Consider the following 21,361-nt stretch of genomic DNA (forward strand, 5'->3'; position numbering starts at 1 on the left):
AAAGATTTTTGTATTAATGCACGAACCTGCGTTCACTTATTGTATAATGCAAATATGCTATTTTGCAAAATTTTTAATTTTTAGGAATAAAAGTTGAACTCGAATTTCATATGATGCCTAGCCGAATTTTCTATTAAAAATACGATTTGACTTCAAGCTTAAAAGTATATTGTAGCTTTCGCCAAAGGATTCTATAAATAAAAAGAGTGATCTGAGTTGCAGCATCTAAAAATCCCGACTCATGTATTTCGAACGACCCTTTAAATAAAATTGGATATACTTTAGACTAGGGTTCGTCTAAAACTGCAGACAAAAAATGCATTTTCGTAGTCGATCCCTACTTTTGACCTATAAACAGCATCGGAAGTAAAAATCAAATTTAGATATTTTTAGCCAAGTTTTTCATTTACAGTTCATTGTTTTCTATATGCACATACATACCTCCTACTGAGGTAACATCACAATCATTTTGATATTATTATATAATAAAATAATGTTAGTGGTAAAATTGAGAGTATGCATGCACATTCAGGATTAAAGTTTTTTCAATATGTTTCAAAATTGAGACTAAAAGATAAGAGTAAAAAATTAATTGAGCAAAAATTTGAGAAAATCTTTAATAAAATTAAAAAGAGATTTTATGGGTTTTTAAAAAGTGTGTTACGTGAGCAGAACTATTATCCACCTGTTGGCTGTAAAACATGCTTACATCTTTTTCCCCTTTATACAAATTTTCTCCTCTTCATTATCTTCCCAGCCACTAGTTGAACTTTGAAAATTGAGAGAATGTTTCAACATTTCTCTCGTCTCAAATCCTTTCCGAGCTGGAGGATATAAAAGGAGGAAAATCGCGCAATTCAACTTCAGTGCTATCGGAAATATTATATAGTGTACATAAAGAAGGGAGAATTGAGAGCAAATTTAGCATTTGGTTGTAAAAAATAGCTAATACATACATTTAAGTTATATTAAATGTTATTTATTTATTTGCTTTTTCAAAGTTATAAACATGAGAAATTAATAATACGTGTGCAATTGAAAAATTAGTGATTTTCAATTTCTCCAAATTTCATAAATTGTGATATTCAAAAAAAAATATATAAAATATATTAAAAAAAAAAATGTTCATTCAAAGCTTTTATTAAGGCACAGCAAGAAAATGCTGCATGAGAGTCTATTTTTAAACTCAACATAGAAAAAAAAATCTCATGAAATTCAAACAGGTGGAAGATAGATAGTTCAAAATGAAAGCGATGCAAATATAGTAAAGCTATTATGTAATTTAATTTATGGTCTATGATGATGAAAACTTTAGAACATTCACGGTTAAATGTACAGACGAAGCTTGAATTTATCATATTTTAAAAATATAATTTATTTCATTATCAAACATAAAAGTATTGTTTCATACAGTCTCATACAAAAGTTTTCTTTGAATTGAAAAGCAACAAGAAGAATTGAAGCTTCAATAAGAATCCCACGGAGCATCAAAAAAAAAAAAAAAAATTCGACTCTGGCATTTATTTTCGACTGATTGAATTATTTTGTGATTTGACCAAAATGTAAGTTTCATTATTAACATGATTATTATTTTACTTTGACATAGACACCAATTAAATGATTTATGATTTTTTTATACAGTGTCTGCGAATTTTATCAAAATCCATTATATAAATCTCTCTAAGATATATTATACTAGACATATCAACACTGTCTATATAGACCCCATTGCCTTGTTTGCTAAAGCAATTTTTCATGTTTTGCTGAAAAAGCAAGAAAATTAAGAAAAAAATCAATAAATTCTAGGTACACACAGCTCGAAACATTAAAAAAGATTACAGATTTCATATTGCACATTGAAATTGTTATTCATAAATATGCTTATTAGTGCTATTTCAAATGATTCAAATTTTGGATTGAATATTATGAGGCGAACTTAATCAATGATAATGTGTGTATAACAATGTTTAGTCATCCATAAAACTATTAAAGTCCCATCATCAGTAGTAAAATTAATCACTCTCAAAAAGCTTTATTCACTCTTTTTTCCATTTGAGAAGACTTGTTCGCAATGATGTTGGGATTCTCTCTGTCATGCACAGACCCAAACAAATATAAAACACAAGACACTCTTCCTTTGATCATCCACTGAATAAAAAATTCTTTTAAAAATGGGGTTTGCTTTTTTGTACATTTGTATACACTTTTTTTTTTATTGAAGATACATCTCTAAAGGTTGTCTCTAACCTTTTTTGAGTGTCTCAACTATGAGGTGACTTTAGGAAAATTGTCATACCATCCCAAAAAATTTTGCATCCATTTATTTATGTACAAAAATGGGAATTCTTCTTATTTAATAATACTTTATACTTTTCAAAATTAAAGAAAAAGCGACAGAAATGTAAACTCCCCCAGTCCTTTACGATGGAAATTTTTACATGACTTTTTTAGTAACAAGCACTCACGTTGAAATTCTCCGACAAAATCTTCATGCTTCAAGAGTTTTTGAGCATTCTGAAATAATATTGATATTATTTACAAAAGTACAGCCGAAAGAACACTTGGAATTTGAAAGTAAACCATGTTGTTTCCTAACTTTTTTAATATTCTTTTCATTGAATTATTATTTGCCCATTTTTTGCAATTCCAAAATATATTTCCAATTTCTGTATCTTTCATACATCCAACGACAATCCAGAAGAGCTGGTAATAATTTCATCATAAAGATTTCTTTGATAATAACTTGTGCTTCTGTTCTTCTTTAACATCAAACTGGCTTTTAAATACCCAAGAATTTATGTAAAAGTATGCAAAGTAATTTTAAGAATTTAACTTCTTATTTTCATATAGTTCGGTGGAAAAGTGTCTGAACTTTTGTAACAAATAACAGACATATCATTAGAATTTCTGTTTAATCACAAGTTAAATATAATCAAGACAAGACACGACAAGACAGGGAGGAATCATAAAAAACAATCTTGAAAATTGGAAAGTTTGCACAATGTTTTAATTAGGTTTCCCATTTTTAGGTATTTTAAGTATAAAAATACTTAAAGTCAGTTAAATTGATAAGGTATTTATATTTGGCTTCAAGCTCTATAAAGGGGAAAAGAATTTATTATAAAGTGACATTTTTTTAACAGCTTACTTCTTTCGTATTAAGACTTCTCCAGCGTAAAATCCCTTAAGTGCTATATTTTTGGAAACTGAAAGAAAAATTGGGAAGTATAGCACCATATCATCATTTATTTATACGTAAATAATTGTAATCGTTTCCAGGGTTACCAATGCTATGCGTATTTAAGCACAATATACTAAATTAATAATAATGATGAATTTTGAGTTTTGTACTAACGTAGAGAAAATGAGGAGTAAAAGGATCAATTTCATTTTCATGTACGATAAACTTTCATCTGAATTTTTTTTTTCTCCTTTTTTCTATATTACAGTCTCACCCACACATAAAATCATTATTTAGCTTCTACTTCAGAGTAATCACATTTTGTGTATATGTGCGTGTGTGTATGTTAGAGAGATGTGTGGTTTTGTAAGTGAGTTCACTATAAAAATGTCAGAAAATAAGTTAAGCATAAATAGATACATACTTTTTTATATTTAATTTAACTTTCAAGCTAAACAGATCATTGTGTAGATTTTCACTCTAAAAAAATAGCAAAAAAAAAAAAGGAATCACTATTCAAACACATTTTCATGTCATAAAACCCCTGAGGTTAAGGACTGTGTTTTCTTTCCATTGCTCAATTTGGTTAAACAATTCAAAATAATTATATTCTCCGTCACCGTTAGCGGAAATTGTTATTTACCGTTCCAATTTTCTTTTCCATCAACGCTTTTCTCTCTACTATCAATGCTGTCGTGTGTTTCAAAGGATGCTATAATCTCTTAGACTCAATAAAGCTCATTTATACTTTTAGAATTGTCTTGGTATATGACTTTATCTCTCTTCTTCACGTTTTTCTTTAAACGAAGCGAAAATTCTTCAGTGGGAGATGAAAATCGTCAAAGAAAATTAGAGTAATTTAATTAATGACATACCTAATACTTTTATGTTACTACGGTATAAGATAAAATTTTAATCTGCCATGAATTTCATAGAATTGAAACATTATTAAACGTACATATTATTTAGTTTATTATGTGTTGAAGTCAAAAAAGAAACACTTGTTGCTGTAAGATTAATAGATTCACATACAAGATTACTCATATACATGTTTTATGCTGCAATCATCAAAAGATTCTTTAAATTGTTTTATTTGTAATAAAAAATTGTTAAAATTGTACCCTCGGGTATAATAAAAGCGCATTTGAGCCAATGTGAACAGTAAATAAAGTCAAATAAAAATTTAAAGCATCAACAATTTAAATTCTTTCCTAAATTCAAATGATCTGTCATATTAATTATTTAATTACCTCGCAAACATGCATCTGGTATATGTTTTAAGGATGCCATAAATAATTTATGACAGTTTCTATCATTTTAGATGATATAGTTAAGGCTGTGATTGAATTAAATTAGTTTAGTCAAAAGGAAGCCATTTAATGCAGTAAAAATGATATGAAAGTATTTACAGATATTAAATTTTTTTGATAAATTCTTTTAAAAATAATCCAGACATAATGAACATTCTTAATTGTTCCACATAAGAAGAGATAAGGAAGGTATTCCGAATATAAAAAAAATCATAAAAATTCAAGAGAATTATGATTTATACCCAAATTGTGTACTTGTAGCAATAACTGTAGAGAATTAATAACAATGTAATAAAAACCTTATATTCCCGAAGATTAACATGATGCTGAAATAAATTTTCTGTAATCATAGCTTTTTAATAATAAAACGCTCCCCACCATCCACATATTTCTCTTTCCTTATAAATATTTGAGAGAGAGAAAATTTTGCTGCTCATGCTCATTGCATTCGTTGAGATTGCTTTAAGGAGCGCAAAATCCCCGAATATAAAAGAAAATATAATTCAAAAAACGTGTAAGTTATCGTGCAACAAGTGATTTTTTTAATCTTTATTTATACATAATTTAGGAGCAAAATTATCATTAAACCAGACATCTATCCAAAAAAAGGGTCTTTCATAAGAAAGCTTAAAATCTCAAACCTTTATTATTGAAATGGAAAAATCCCGAATAGTTGCTTCGAAATCATTTCCATCATAAATTATATGCACTTTCAAAAATCAATCCCCAGGAAAAAAGAATTCACCTAGTAATTTTGAGCTGAAAATTGATTTGTATGCTGCTGAAGAGATGTCAAAAAACCGAATGTAGACGAGGGCAAATTGGAAGGTTTTCGAGGGTCGAATTTATGCTTAGCCTCTAATTTATTTTTAAATCACATCACAATCTAGGCTTCCTTTTACTTTTTTTTTGTTTTTTGTTTGAAATAATGAGAGTCAATGGAACAGGTATCAATTAGAATTTTCAGAGACACGAAAGGATGTAATCAATAATGATACAAAATAATTTAAGAAACAAATTATTCCCATGCGATAAAAGCATTGTAATAATGAGCCACAATAGATTTTTATTTAAAAGAAATGGTCCTATGGTAGCTTTTCATTCTTGTTTGAGAAAATGATGCCTGGATTTAGTGGCGCAGCAAGAAATAAGAACTGCAGGAGACATTTTTATTTTGGAAACCTAGAATATCAAAAACCATTACAATGACTTGAACATCCTCGGTAACCTTGACTTTATATTATTTTTTTTGAAATTACCCCATCAACATTGATTCTTAAATTAATATTCAAGAGCTTTATATATTCAAATGAAATCATATACAGGATTATCGTCAGTAAAATATTATCAAGCAAAAATCTCATCTGTTTGTGTAATATTGTCTGGGATGCATGGAAATAAAGTTTTGCTTTCACACATCATATGTGTATTTATGTGTGAATAAATTTTTATGATAAATGGGATATTAACCCTTCCATTTATAGATATTTTCCATTAAAAATGATGAGGTCCTATTGTTTTATAGCAAGGACAAAAAAGATTTATGATTTGAAATTATTCGTACTGATGAGTGATGAAAATTTTCGGATGCAATTATTTGTTTCGTAAAATGTTGAAACATCCTTATTCAATGATATTTCCATAAAATAAATAGGTCATGCTTAAATTTCTGCAACTCCAACATTTTTCTATTTTATTATTTAATAAAATTTTTAAGTACAATTTAGGGAACATTCGGAAATTACGTAACGCTTAGGATTGCAAATTTTTGATTAATGATTTTTTACAAGGAATTACGGGAAGGAAAGGGAGTCTATAAAATCTATTTCAGTCCTACGTAATTCCCGAACGTTCCCTTATGTGCAAAAGTTTACTTTTACTTCAGAACAATCTTTCGTTGTACAAGTTATTACATAAAACCTACATAATGCTTTCCTTTTGTTCTTTTTGTTTTATTCCCTTCAGGTCCTATATAAATTAAAAAAAATACTTTTAATATCAAAAAAAAAAGATCAAACATAAATTTGTTACCGTTAAAATGTCTATGTTGAATAGATGAACTAAAATTAACTGTCAGATTACATAATTATTAAAAACATACAACATCAGACTCATGGTGCGTGGAAAAACTACACTGTAAATATGAATCATGTCAAACATGCGACATTACAGGTCAAGTGAATTTAAAATTAAATTCTGCAAATTGAAGAAATATTCGGAAATGAAACTTGTCTTAGTTCTGCACAATTCCTTTATTTTATTTATTCTTGAGATTTATATCATTTTAAAGTCTGATTGATAGCAGTCCTATTTTTTAGTTGTTATTTCCAATAATGGGTTTCAAGCTTTTAAGTCTTTTATATAAATCCCATAATTCCTCTTTATTGGATGAATCAAGACATTTTAATTTCCGAAATATTTCAAAAATACAATAAATACTTAAGATATAATTTCATGCTTATCTTAAAAGAATTTGTCTGTTAACTATTTTTTTATTAGCATCATGAAGAAGAATGTATAAATTCAGTACAAAAATTATAAAGCTGAATATACCTATTTTACACATTTCAATTCAAGCGCATTTTCCATACAAAATTTAATAGATCCTGAATTATTCAAAAAAAAAGAAAGAAAAAAAGCTGAAAAAATCTTACGGATGGTAAAGCATACATTTGCTGTTAAGCATCCATCTTGATGATTTTGTATTTTTCTTCTAAAAAGGTATTGAATCATAATACATCTAAATAAATATGTCTGATCAGGATTTTTCCATTTAGCGTCCATTTCTTCATTCTTGATCAAAATTGGCATAAAATATCTTTTCAAAGAAACTTGAGTTATTAAGGAGTCGTTCACTTATTATGTTCAATTTTTATTTTAGATGGTGGGTCTGTGTATTAAAGAAGAAACTAGTATCTAAAATTTCATTTTTCTCTCTAACTTAATAAGTGAACTGTGTGAGTCATAATATTTCGATTCCCAAGTAGTCAATTAAGTGGTTTTGATCGTAATAAGTTGTAGGTCTAATGAGTACGGTGGTTTGACCCGCCCTCACTTGTTAAACAATCATTTCCCGAGAAACGCCCAAACGTCGCTCTGGATCTCAATGATCTGAAAACCTTTGGTTTTTTTAATAAGTGAACGGCCCTAAGCAAAATCCTTGAATAACTAAATAACATTTTTGACATTAAAATCAGTGAAATTTAAAGGAAAATGCGCTTAACTATCTTAAATTGGATGAACTTCATAGTTTAATGCAGTTTATTGCACTTCTATTACCTATATATTAAGCTATAATCAATTAAAATCATCATTAATCTGCTTCAATCTCAAAATAAACATTTTAAAAAAGTTATAAGCATCTTTTTTAAAAATGCATATTTAATGCATGCTCATCATTATTTCACATTTTCATCATAACAGCATTTAGATTTACACAGATAAAATATTTTACCCATTTTTGTAATGCAAAAAATTCTTGCGGGTTATTGAATCATTACTTAGCACATTCCTAAACGAAATAGTATTTCATCAGATTATTGATTGGTAGCAATTTAGATACTAGTCACTTCATGCCTAACAACACAAAGAATTTATGGACTAAAAGCAATATACCTTACAAAAACAAAAGGAAAAAATAGACTGTACGTTGGCATACCTGAGGGATGTTCATGTACAATCTATAGATAATTTTGTTTATAAGAAGAGGCTAACATTTCTTTTCTGTACTCTTCGGGGCAATATATCAGTCTTTGCAAAATAACCAATTGAAGTTTTACAGCTTAAAGGAAAATTGTAAGAAATACCTTTCACATTTAACTTGATCATTGACCTGGCATTTGAGTAGTATTTTGACTTTTAAAATTTCACAACGACAAGATACGAATTTTTTAAACTAAAGTAAAAAGATATGAAAATTTCATTGCCATTCATACAAATATGAATTGACCTTTTTTCTTGTCGTAGGTTGTTCTTACAGCCCCCGCTTAAAACATATTACGGTCAACGCAAAAATGGGTTTGGTCGGTATTATATAGTATTATTATCACTGCACTTCTTCAGTTCATTATTTTTAATATTTTAATTAAAATAATATCATAGTGATTGAAATGCTCGGAAATATGTTAATCATAAGCATTTTTTATGCATGCTTGCTTTTTCATCAAAAGTATATTAAAAGCCACATTTTAGATTAAAAATTACACTTTATGAGAAAATATAAGAGCTTATTTGCTTCACTGTTATTTTTATGCTTTATCATTCTTGTTCATTAATGTTAAAACACTATTTTCATCATCTCAGGACTATGACTGCAATATGTTTCGTTTGCAACTTACCTATTATGAGTCATCAAGTTGGTTTAAGTAAGTTTGTTTTATTAACTAATTTCATACTTTTTGTAACATAATTACTTTAAGAATTGATTGAGTTGTTAAAGGATATTAATTATTTAATTCAAAATCTTTTTTTCTATTTCATTAAGTTTGGAGTGGAGGAAACGGTTGGGATGATTTAATGAGAGAACAAGTGAGTTGCAATAGTTACTCATATATTTGAACAGTGATGGATATCTAAGTATTATTTCTTTAAATTCTAGGAATGTGAATCGACAATACGACAGCGATTAGGAGGAAGGAGAGATTCTGCAGCTCAAATTTCCGGTGCTTCACCCCCATCCACTTCACCACCCCCCAATCGTAATAGACGAAGAAGTTCTTTAGCTCAATTAACTGATATTTTAAGAGAGTGGAGCGGAGGCTCGAAAAGAAATCAGAAACCACCTTTGAACCGTCGTGAAACTTTAGCTGACCTAGCAAGAAGTTTACCATGGCACCGTGTAAGCAATGAGCAATATACTCCTAGCAATGTTCCTCGTAAGAGGCGTGAATCAAGTGCGGATTCTGGAATTAAAAGCATGAGATCTAGAAGAGATTCTCATACACCAGATTTTACAAAGGCATGGAACAAACGTGACATTACTAATGAAAAAGATGTACCAGAAGTTCCAATTATATCTGCTCCAGAAACTTCAGTTCGGAATGGATCAAGGAGAGGTTCAGGTGATTCGAGTTATAAAGCACCAAGACGAGATTCACTTGTTGTTCCACCACCAAAAGTTGTAGCTGTGCAGAAAAAACGTAGAGATTCATTAGCTGCTCCAGAAATTCCAAATTTTAGACAGGAGCAAAGGCCATCAACAAGTTCTGCAGAATCAGGTCCTCTCTTTGCTCCAACTCAAGTCGATTCATCGTCGCAATCAATACTTATGCCCACCATAATAACTAGTACAGTAAGCCCCACAAGTCCAAAATATGAAATCATCAAAACTGGAAGAAGAGATTCAACAACACAATGCAGAATAAATCGTCGTGAGTCAAGACTACAACGACAAGCAACTGCTTACGATGAATCATGTACACCATGGTCCCGACGTGGATCTCAATCACAACAACCAACTCTTAGTCCAAGTGGTGATGCTGTCCCCTCTGAAAGCATTAATTTATGTGAAAGACAAGCAAGACGAGATAGTTTAAGTCCGGATATTAACACATCAAAGTAATTTTGCTTGTTTATTATAGCTATAAAGTGCATTTTTCATGTACAATTTATTTTATTAGTTGTTCTTGTTTGTAGTATAGTAAATGTTTTGCATTAGCATTTTTTGTTTTCAATTAACGTATTTTTTGTTTAGTATATGAGTAGAATGTCCATGTGCTTAAAATGTCACTTATTAATTTATTAACTATTGATGTATGTGAAGAATGCACAAAACATTTCCATACTGCTTTTACATATCTGTTGTTGATACCTTAGAAGCAGACGTGATTCTAGATCTCACCTGTCTCCTGACAGAAATAATGAACGAGATAACAGTCCAAGACGAAGAAGCAAATTGCGAAGACAATCATCCTCAGCACCCAGAACTTCCAAATCCCCTGATAGTAGCTGTTGCAGTTCAAGGTACACAGTTTATAATAATTAGTTTTTAAACAATTTATAAGCTGTTGATTTTTATTTGTAGAGATCCAAGTCCATGTAGGCTACCAAATGCACCAATTGAATGTACATCACGACCGCAAGCAATTAGAAGACAATCAAGCACAACCGAAGAAATATTGATCGCAAGAGGTTTTAGAAGACAGAGCACAACAGAAGAAATGATTCGTTGTCGTAACTTTCGGAGACAGAGTTCACAATCTGATGACGTCTGTCAAAGGTATGATAATTGAGTTGCAAGATTCCTTGAAACTTATGATAAATGCATGCTCAATGTAAATAAAAAAAATTAAAACATACTAAAACAAATACTTTATTTTGAATCCAGATACAGAGGTAGAAGAGGTAAGAATTTGTGTAAGCCATAAATGGTACAAAAATCATACAACATGATCGAATTCACTGATGCAATTCTTTACAGATTCATGTGCACAAATAATTGATGGTACCATTGGAACAATGACTAGTAAGAATTAATATATTTTTATTATTCTTAAATTATAAAGTTGTGCCTTATTTCTTATACTTTTTATCTTGAATCAGTTCATTAACTCATACATGAGTCTTGTGTAAACACATACCATAGTAAAATTTTTGAAAGGTTGTCTACTGACTACCATTAAATATTAATGATATTAAGGAAAATTGTATCATTCCACAATGAAAACGGAAACATGAATTTTAATTCATTTATAATTGACAGCACCCTTTGCTAATACCCAAAATGAATACAATCCGTACGATTTCATTTGTGTGTATTTTTATTTAAATTAATTTAAAAACCAGATGTAAATATTAATATGAAAACTTTAACTAATTTTACACTTTTCATATTTTATATTTAACAGTTGAAACGACCAGTACATTTTTTGATTCCTCTACACAAACAGGTAATCGATACCATAATTGTTATTACTATCCCCAAATTAAAAATTTATTAAATTAGCATTTAAACATGTCATTTAACATTCAATATAATTGACATTACCTGACATTACCTACATGTTTAAGCATCTAAAACAGTGTTGTCTAAACTGTATGCTGTGGCACACTGAAATGTTTGATTTCATTCTAATTTGAAATGTCTACACTCAAAGTGTGTCGCGGCTCAAAAAAGTTCAGACAACATTGATCTAAAATGATCACATTGATTCCAATATTCCTGAATAAACTATTTAAATTGTTTTGGTTTTCATATCCATTGAACATAGTTATGGACTCCTAGCCATTAATATTTCATTACTTTTAGTTTCCATAATTCAATTTCGATGATTTTATTTCATTAAATAACATTTCCATAATACTTTTGTTAGTACATGCATGCTTTGAAAATTCCAATAATATTCCGAAAAAATCTTACAAAAAGACATAATCATATAAGATCAACTGATAATTTAAGGTTTGATAAATAACAATAATAATTCAACATCAACATTTAAAGTCAGATTTCAATAAATTTAAGTTGCAATGTTGGCACTGCAAAATAAAAGTTAGGCATACATACGTAGGATTTTCAAAAATAGTTATAATGAAAGGGAAACAAAAGGATAAGTGAAACAAATAAAAATGTAAGGTACGACGTCTAAACAATTGAATTTATGCAATTAAAAACAATTGAAAGTAAGAGTTTAGTATGTATTATGGAAAGGTATAAAGGTTTAATAATTGAAATTGTGAGTTGTTTTAATAAATACTAAAAATGGAATCAAATTAAAGTTGTTTAATCTGACATAAAATTGACACGTCTGTCGTACGCATATGTATATTGAATTGCAAATCTACAAATTACAAAATATAAAACTATAGCCTTCCTGTCCCTAACGATACCTTCCTGTCCAAATAAAGAAATCGATTCACATCCACTCCTTCAAGTATCAAGTCAGACAGTTCGTGTCAAGTGAAGAATTCCTAGCTCGTTGCTTTGACAATGGTTATTTAAAATATTTTGGATAACTACTCGAATCAATTTATATTTAGTCATATATTATTTTATATTTCTTGTGATTAACTACCTTTTTATGATTTTTTACTATTCTTTACATATCTGTAAGATTGAACATTTTATTTTTTCATACCTATATAATTTTTAGTGCATTAACTTTTTTCCTTTTTTTTTTCTTTATATCTTTAAAAAACTAAGTTAAGTTGTCAAACGTTCACATATAACCTCTTTTTAGTTTAAGTTCTTTACCGATGTTTATACATCATTGTAACTTATATATTTTCTGTATGCTTGATTTTCAAAAAATTTTAAGGTTTTTATGCCGTTTGAATAGTTTATATACTGTTCAGGTGGCTTTTCCTTAAATAGTAAATAAATAAATAATAATAATAATAATAATAATAATAGTCGGTATGTGAACGCATAATTTCATTTAAAAGCAATATCATTAATAACATCATTGCTTATGATGTTGAGGGAAGAAGTTGTGTATGCTCATATTTGTTTTGCAAAGATATCATACACTATAGCATGTTGTTTATATGAATGTGAAAAATATGCTCATATTACATTTATTGATACTACAGCATTTCCCAAATTGATAATAATTACTAAACAAAACTGGAAGGAGTCACTTTCCATGACGGTGGTGTGGAGAAATCCACCCCAAGTTAAAAAACATCCTTCCAGTACATATTTACTATGCATATTTTCCATTCTTCCAAAAAATGGAAAGGTATGGTGCTATCAATTCATTCACTCTTATATCAGTATGACCTTTTCTTAATTCACTTCTCTCAGTTGAGTTATACACTCCTTACAGTAATGTTGATATAGAAAGTGACTAAAAATTGAGTTGAGAAAAAAAAAGAGAAAAAATTATGCTAGTTTATTTTATAAGAGAAAATAAATATAATTTTGCGATTTTATCGACATGGGCTTTATAGATAATTAATATGAGTGAAAATAATCAGGATTTAAATATCGTTTTTAAAAATTTTAATTTTAACTGTTGATTACAATCAAAGTGTATTAATAAAAAGTGGATTCACGCAGTAGGTTGCAGTTTCGGTCTGTTTATCATAACAGTCCTAGAAACACTTTACGAACAAGAAGTTTGAAAAGTAAAAGAATCATTCACTACAAGAAATAAATGGCAAAAGACATTTAAAGAAGAAAATAATTCTCTATAGATTTTCACTTTTTTTTTTCTTCAAACAAGAAAAAATATCAAGTTTCCATGTTTAATTTTGAGAGAGTGGAAAATTGGGAAAGATGAGTTTAATGTACATTACAAAATACAATGAATATGTGTGTATGAGCAATTATGCTGTATATCTACATTAAAAATTTTCATCTTTCCTTGATTGTCTTAAGACAATATTTGCATTGAAGAAAATCTCTCAAAATGTAATTTGGTCAGTACGAAGGAATTGGTCATAAAAAAAGCAACAAGTATTGCATATGTAATATGCTTGTTTTTCCAATTCTCTCATTTTTTTTATGTCATTGTTAAAAAGAGAGTTTATTTTCTTTCAATTCTTTTTTGATTATTCTTCGAGTTATTCGAGTTTATGAAAAGGTTAATAATGGAATTATTTAATGTTTCATTCATAGAACAATCCCTTCTCTATGATAATAATATGTATCATGAGGAATGCTTGAGATGCAATGCTTGTGCTATCAACCTCACTGGTGTGAATCAAAAACGAGCAAGGCGATTCAAAAATCAAATTTTATGTGATTTACATTTTGCAGGTTTGAATATTATTCATAAAATATGCGTAATTCGTAATAATTTTTTGAATTTTTTTTTCTTCTCTTTTCTTCTTCGTCTCTTCCTTTTTTTATTCATAATTTATTGTATTAGATGTAGCATTAATGGAATGCTCAGATTTCATGCAACAGTTGCGAAGCTTTAAGCCACAATCACTTGGGTCAATAGTAGCGCGACGTAAAAGCTCTACAACTTTAATTTTCCCATTGCCACCACAAGCATGTTCTGGTATGTACATTTAATAGGAATAATTTATAAATTACGTCCAACGTTAGAATAATTCTGAAGCTGTGAGAAGTTTCATATCAATATTATGTGTGAAAAGTTTGTGATAGGAAAGAATGGGAATAGATTGACGTAACTTATGAATAAGTTCATAGGATGATAAAGAATTTTTAGTGCATTTTTCATCTCATGAGTCATGAGTCAACAGTATGTGTTGGAGTTTTAAAAAATCTATCACGCATAGTTCCTCATTATTATTCATTGGAATATCTTTAAAGTTAAAATTAATTCATTTTATGGATTATAATTTCTGATTTTGATTAACATTAATATAATTATTATTAAACACTTGAAGTGAAAAAAATTGTGTTCACATGAAAAATTCGTAATATCATGAAAATATAATAATATTGTACTAGTGAAGCAGTTAAAAGTGATAAAACCAAAGTGAAAAAATGTTTGTATTATTACTGGCTGTAAGATTCACAACAAGCGTTTGATATTAATATACAGCTTGGTGTTTGCCTTACAGTGAGCAATGATGCGGAACTTCATCAAATTTTAATTAAATAAACTTTATCGTCTTAACGTCCGTTAATGTTATGACATTTTACGTTCAAATTCAAGAACATTAATTGTAAATCTATAGAAGCGTAAAAAAGATATAATCATTAACTTGTTTATAAAAGGAATCAATCGATTGAATGTTTGGAGTTTATGAAAAAAAAAAGAATCTAAACCATATTCTAATAAAGTTCATAATATAAGCCTATTATGACAGTAGAGGCTTTGTGAAAAAAATCATAATGAAAGATGCGAAAGCATTTTTAATAATTTACTGTAATTTTCCAAGTTTTATCTTTTGCATCCTACTGTGAAGATAACGCCGATCTGTTAGGATCAAAATAAAGTTGTGCCATACATTTTAATTCTTATGAAGAGAGTTTCTATCCATCTACATATACAGGTTTTTGTTGAATTCGCTTTGTCGAAATTTTAATAACCAAGGAACTGTTCCTTTATGAATACTTTAATGAGGTTTACTTAGAATGTCGCCACTAATTGTTAATGTCAGTCTATTATTTTAAAAATTTCTATACCTTCGCGTTGTATCTTTATAAAGTTTCAAAGACGGAAAAATGTGTTATCAATAATTTTATGAGAACGTGATAAATGAAAATTTAGATAATTGGATATACTTCATTCATAAAAAGGGATTTTAGATGTTGTAAGTTTAAGTACTTCCTAGCTTTCAGAAAACTTTATTCACACACTTCTTGCAAAAAATTTAATTTATTTGTCGATATCTGCATTTTCAATGAATCCATAATTTTAATATAATTTATTCGTAATATCCTTCAAACACAGATGAATTTTGTGAAGAATATCCCCATGCGTTAATACCAACTCCTGGCTATTGGATTGAGTGTTCAAGACAAAAGATTGCGCAAATTAATCAACATGCTTGGGATGACAGTGAGTCAGAGCATGATGATGAGCAGCGGGCGGGATGCAGCGTTGATATACATGATCGCAATTATAGCGATTTATATGAGGATGATGAAGATTCTGATACAGTTCCCCGAAAGAAAACCACAATTGAAGAGCAGTGGGAACAACAACAGAGTTTTGAATTAACATCAGTTGAGCAGGAAACATATGAGAAATATTTTTATGGGTCCGAACATTGGAACTATTTTACAAACGATGAAGATTTGGGTCCAGTAATACTATCAATAAAACAGGAAACATTAAACGGACGTGATCAATTTAGAATATTAGTCAGAGCCATTTCTTATACAGTGCACGGTTTGATTCCGGCATCAAGTGTTTTTGCTAATAGGTAGGCAATAAAAATGATTTCTTATCTCTTCCTGCATTTTTTGCACTTCAAAATTCTTGGAGAATAATTTCATAAAATTTATCATTAAAAGGTACAATCGAGAAGAAGTTGTAAGTTCTTTGGGAAAAGAAGTAAACTTAAATCCACCTCTGACACTTGGTCAACTTCCCGATACACCTGAAGAATTATTAAAATTGGATCAAGTTTTTATAAAATCTGAACTGAAAGTTGGTGTTATCTATGTAAAAGAAGTAAGTTTTTTTCTCAATCCTCTGCATTGTTTTGTGATTAATTAAACTGATTTTTACACAGGGTCAATTCACAGAAGAACAAATTTTAGACAATAATGAAAATTCACCAATGTTTGAAGAATTTCTGCAATTGTTAGGAGATAAAGTAAGGTTGCGAGGGTTTGATAAATATAAAGGTGGCCTCGGTATGTAAAACAATATATTTTAATTAAATGACTTTTGACGATTATATTTATCCACAGATACTGTCCATGACCTAACTGGTCTCTATTCCGTCTACACTAATTGGCGAAATATTGAAATAATGTTTCATGTTAGCACACAACTTCCATATGAAAAGCACGATCCGCAAAAATTGCAAAGAAAAAGACATATTGGAAATGATATAGTATGCGTTGTATTTCTAGAGGCTGATAATACAGCATTTAGTCCAGCGTGTATAAAAAGTCATTTCTTACACACATTCATTTTGGTATGTAGACAATACAAAAAGAAATGGTATCCAAGTTATGAAAAATAATTTCTTTTTTTCCTTTATAAAGGTGAGAGTGTCTGCAAGAATAAAGCGCAAACCTACACGATATGAAGTTTCTGTAGTAACAAGAGATGAAGTTGGAGCATATAAGCCATATTTATGGGAGCAATCTGTATTTGAAAAAGGATCGATGTTTCGGTAAATTTCCAATTCCAATAAAATATATCAATAGAATTTCCTAATGTAAGGTCTCTTCTATTCTATAGAGAATGGCTTCTTACAAAAATTGTTAATGGTGAAAGGGCATCATATTCAGCTCCAAAGTTTGCTCGTATGCAAGAACGAACGAGATCACAAATGTTAGAAGATATCGTTGCAAATTTAGCAAATCATGCGGAAACTGGCCAAATACCAAAGCCTTATAGACGTGGTAGTTGGCGACCAATCGGACACATGAGACCATCTTCACCATTATTGGATTCTGTTCGTGATCAATTTGAAGGTATTATTCACAATATGGTCTCTATCCAGTTTTATATTTATATAATATATTTATTTCAGACTATGATCAATTAGCAAAAGATTTTACACGCGTATTCTTAAATACAGAACCTTCTTGTTTACAAAACGCACATTTGTTTGATGTTGTCTTTCTCGTCGGACAATCGAAGCAAAAAGCACGATTTATTGGTGTTCGAGCTATATTAGGAGTACGATCAAGAGTATTTCAAGTTAGTAAACTTATTGATTTTACCTTAATTGTATACAACCCTAATGTTATGCATTTGAAAAACAGGAAATGCTCTATGGAATACAAACTGGCTTTGGTGGTTCACCACAAGTTCCTGTTGCCGAATTATTAGCAAGAGCAGCACCAACGTTATTGTCTCCTCAAAATCATCGCCCAAAAAGTTCAAATTTCCTTCAAGTTCCTGACATTGAATCACGTCCCAAATCCGTTCCTTCTTCACCAATGGTAAAACGCGCCTTTTCACGTTTAGGAAATATTACGTCAAGTTGGGGTTCACGAATTAGATCAAAACAATCTCAACTGAATGTAGAGGATAAGAAAAAATGGGCATCTTCCCAAGACTGCTCAGATAAAGACAACAAAGATCGTTCATCAAAGGATAAATCCGCAGCAGTGCCTCGTAAGCAGAATATTAACATAATCAAATATTTTTGAAGTCTTATGTTCTTTTTCTTTAATTTCGCTTAAAGGCTTATCAGTATGTGCAGACGCTCAGAAAGTTGACAGAACAAAACTTGCACAAACGGAATTTACTATAATCGAATTTGATCCGGATACATTTAGAGTACTCTTAGATTATCTACATACGGGAAGTTGTCCTTTAACATGTCAAACGATACCTGGACTTATATGTGCAGCCGAGCATTATGATTTACCAGAATTATTACAAGCATGTTTTCACCACGCAAAACAGTTTCTCAGGATTGATATTATTTGTACCATGTTAATATCCTTAGAGAATTATTATTGGAGATATACTTCAGCATCTGAACTTGTTAATATGATTTTAGGTAAATTAGAATATTTTGGTTTTCTCAAAAATTGTTCTCATAAGTTTTTCCTTATAGCTTTTGTAGAGACGAGAGCATATGCTTTATTTCAAACTCCAGATTTTCTAAACTTAAGTGAAAGTATGGTGCAAATGATAATGTCAAGGAATCTAGAGATACCAGAAGTACGAAAATTTGAAGCTATGTTAGCATGGGCCAAACATAAGGTATTTGTTTATTTTATCTTATCAGATCCATTATTGATGCACAAAAAATATTATATTGATATATCAGTTTTTGACTTTTTTGATTGATTGATTATGAAGCTTATACCCAAATTTTCCAAATGATTAATTTCTGTCTCAAAAAATTATTTTAAGGTAAAATCCAAAGTATCTGCCAAAACAGATGCCAAAGTAGAATTTCGTTGTATTATGGAGCGCTTAGCCAGAGATTTGAAACTTCATAGAATTTCACCTCAAGAATTAATAAAAATAGTGTTACCGTCTAAAGCTATAAAGAATGAAAGAATATTAGAGACTCTAATGTATCAAGCGAACTCAGGTATGAACAATTTCCATAAGTAATTTCATTAATCTTTTACAATATATGATGTATTTATTTTGTATAGGCATGTATCGTATACAAGACAGTTATTTGGAGGCTTGTCAGGAACGTTTACAAAAACAAGACTCAAGATACAGTGAATTTGGCGAATCGTTTGATTGTGGATTATAAAATGTTAATGTCTTATTATTATTTTTATTATTATTATTATTCCTTATTTTTTGATAAATGATGTTCATCTTCAGTTTTGCACCTTTCAGTAATATTTCAATTATTGCATATATTCATGATAAATTTCCCCATAATTGATTACAAATTATGTCATAATACTGAAAGGGATAAGTACGCTATAATAAAGTCTTATCAATCAAAAAAAAGAAAGCAAGAAAGAAAGAAAGCAAACACGGAGGCCGATGATAAGACAAACACCGTAAAGTGTTTATACCTTTATATAAACTATTTTACATATATATTATATATGTTTATATGTTACTCTATTTAACAAATGTCTCATTCCAAACTTAGTCGAATTGAAGTGTAAAGTAAATTTTTATGATATATCAGTTTCAATACGTTCAATATTCTTACATTTCATCTGATTTCAAAGTAATATGCGAATTTTAGTCTTCAACATTATGAATAAAGGCTACATCACTAGGCCTTAACGGGTATATTCATATGACTAAATAGTAGATCGATCTAGTATGAAGTCTCAATTCTAATATTATTTCCCCATTTTTCCAACATTATTTTTCAAAAGGGTGATTCCGAAAGTAATGAAATTGAAAGGAAAATTATCGAAACACAAACGCACGTTAAGCTAGATGAATATGTGCGAATTTAATATAACGGAAAATAAATAGGATTACAAAAAAAAAAGAAAAATAAAATAGTAATTATATACTAAAGTCGACTGAGAATAACTAGAAACAAATATGTGTATAATGTTGAATCTTTTTCTAAATGATCCGAAATCTACATTAGTTTTTAAACAAACAAAAAGAAAAAAAAAAGATTTAAAGAAAATGATGAAAAAATATAACTGGCTGTTTCAGTAATAAAAATTATTAAACATATATATATTATATACAAATGTTTATCTCTGAATAATCATATTTTTTAATTGAATGATCAATGGAAAATAATTTTTTATATATTTTCTTCGATCACGTGGATTACCTAGAAATTTTAAATAAATACATTAAGGAAATAAAAAGATTGAATGATAGCGATTGTAAACCACAAAAAGATAAATTAATGTCACCAAAATAAATGAAATTAAACTTATTTCAATGTTACAATGTTTGTTATAATAAGCTGATTTAAATGATGATTTAAACAATGAGCATTCCTTTTTTGAAAATAAACACCATTAAATTATATGCTTTATATATGTTCATTTTTCTTAAAATAAAGTTTTAAACTATATTATTAATTTTGAAAGTTCTGATGTTTCATTCTTTTATTCTATGACTTTGAGGGCTCTAAGGAATATCATATAGAATTTAGTATTTTCAGGTTAGACTGCATGGGAAGACAGAGATCACCTTTCAACGAGACTTAATTGCTATAATTTACAAATTTAAATTTTTGTTAATAGAAGATTTAAGGCTTTATTAAGATAAATTGAATTTAAAAATTTTATTTGTATTCCGGGAAAAGAAAACCGTGAAGTCCGAGATGCATGATATGACTTCTCTTTTTCCTGTACTTTCCTAGGTGACTTGCGGTTTGAGAATTTTGCTTCCACTTGCGAAAGATATCATTTTAGCGTACATGGCTGTAAATGTGAAGATCACGCATCAATCATTTTGAGTAAGCACATCCCATATCATATGTCATTGATTTTTCATGTTCAAAAAATTTAAGGTAAAGGAAGAATGAAAAAAGAGTAGTTACCAAAAATCATACACAAAAAATGGCAAAAGATATATGCTGCAAGGTTTTTGAAAAGTATTGATACTAACTTTCAGCTTGATGATCGATGAACAAAGTCTCTATATGTATATGATCAATCCTCTATATGATGATGCACCACTTCTTTAAATACGTTGCTCCATGCATGTTTTAAATGATATTGAAGAAAAATTGAAATTTTGTCAATTAAACTTTGTTAAGAATTTTTCAAATTGTCCCAAATTTATAAGAATTAATGAAAAGCAAGAGAAAATTCTGTTGAATTTTAAAGGTTTTTTTTTATATGCTGTCACCAGATATTCCAATAAATGATTTATCATAAAAACTCGATATCATTTGTAACGGTATTAAGCGA

General features: G+C 29.2%; 1 protein-coding gene across 6 annotated transcripts; it reads left to right on the forward strand.

The window, feature by feature from the left end:
• The first annotated feature begins 884 nt into the window (after nt 1-884).
• On the forward strand, nt 885-19,472 carry rsh (Rap GTPase activating protein radish). 6 transcript variants are annotated; one of them, XM_070637306.1, is made up of 24 exons: nt 885-1,562; nt 6,457-6,663; nt 8,794-8,855; nt 8,975-9,018; nt 9,089-10,047; nt 10,306-10,452; nt 10,514-10,708; nt 10,817-10,845; nt 10,910-10,954; nt 11,337-11,378; nt 14,048-14,188; nt 14,301-14,435; nt 15,801-16,275; nt 16,367-16,526; nt 16,588-16,711; nt 16,769-16,998; nt 17,069-17,199; nt 17,268-17,503; nt 17,563-17,732; nt 17,798-18,152; nt 18,223-18,543; nt 18,601-18,749; nt 18,903-19,086; nt 19,154-19,472. In XM_070637306.1, the coding sequence occupies exons 2-24, from the start codon at nt 6,641-6,643 to the stop codon at nt 19,258-19,260; spliced, it is 4,464 nt and encodes a 1,487-aa protein (XP_070493407.1). In that variant the 5' UTR covers nt 885-1,562; nt 6,457-6,640; the 3' UTR covers nt 19,261-19,472. The 6 variants fall into 6 exon arrangements, with proteins under 6 accessions (XP_070493407.1, XP_070493408.1, XP_070493410.1 ...); XM_070637307.1 differs by having other exon boundaries at nt 10,817-10,833; XM_070637309.1 differs by having other exon boundaries at nt 10,345-10,452.
• The last annotated feature ends 1,889 nt before the right edge of the window (nt 19,473-21,361 follow it).

This window comes from Chironomus tepperi, unplaced genomic scaffold (assembly GCF_022539635.2).
Source record: "Chironomus tepperi strain 1889 unplaced genomic scaffold, CSIRO-AGI_Ctep_v1 contig_161, whole genome shotgun sequence".
NCBI classification, from domain to species: domain Eukaryota; kingdom Metazoa; phylum Arthropoda; class Insecta; order Diptera; family Chironomidae; genus Chironomus; species Chironomus tepperi.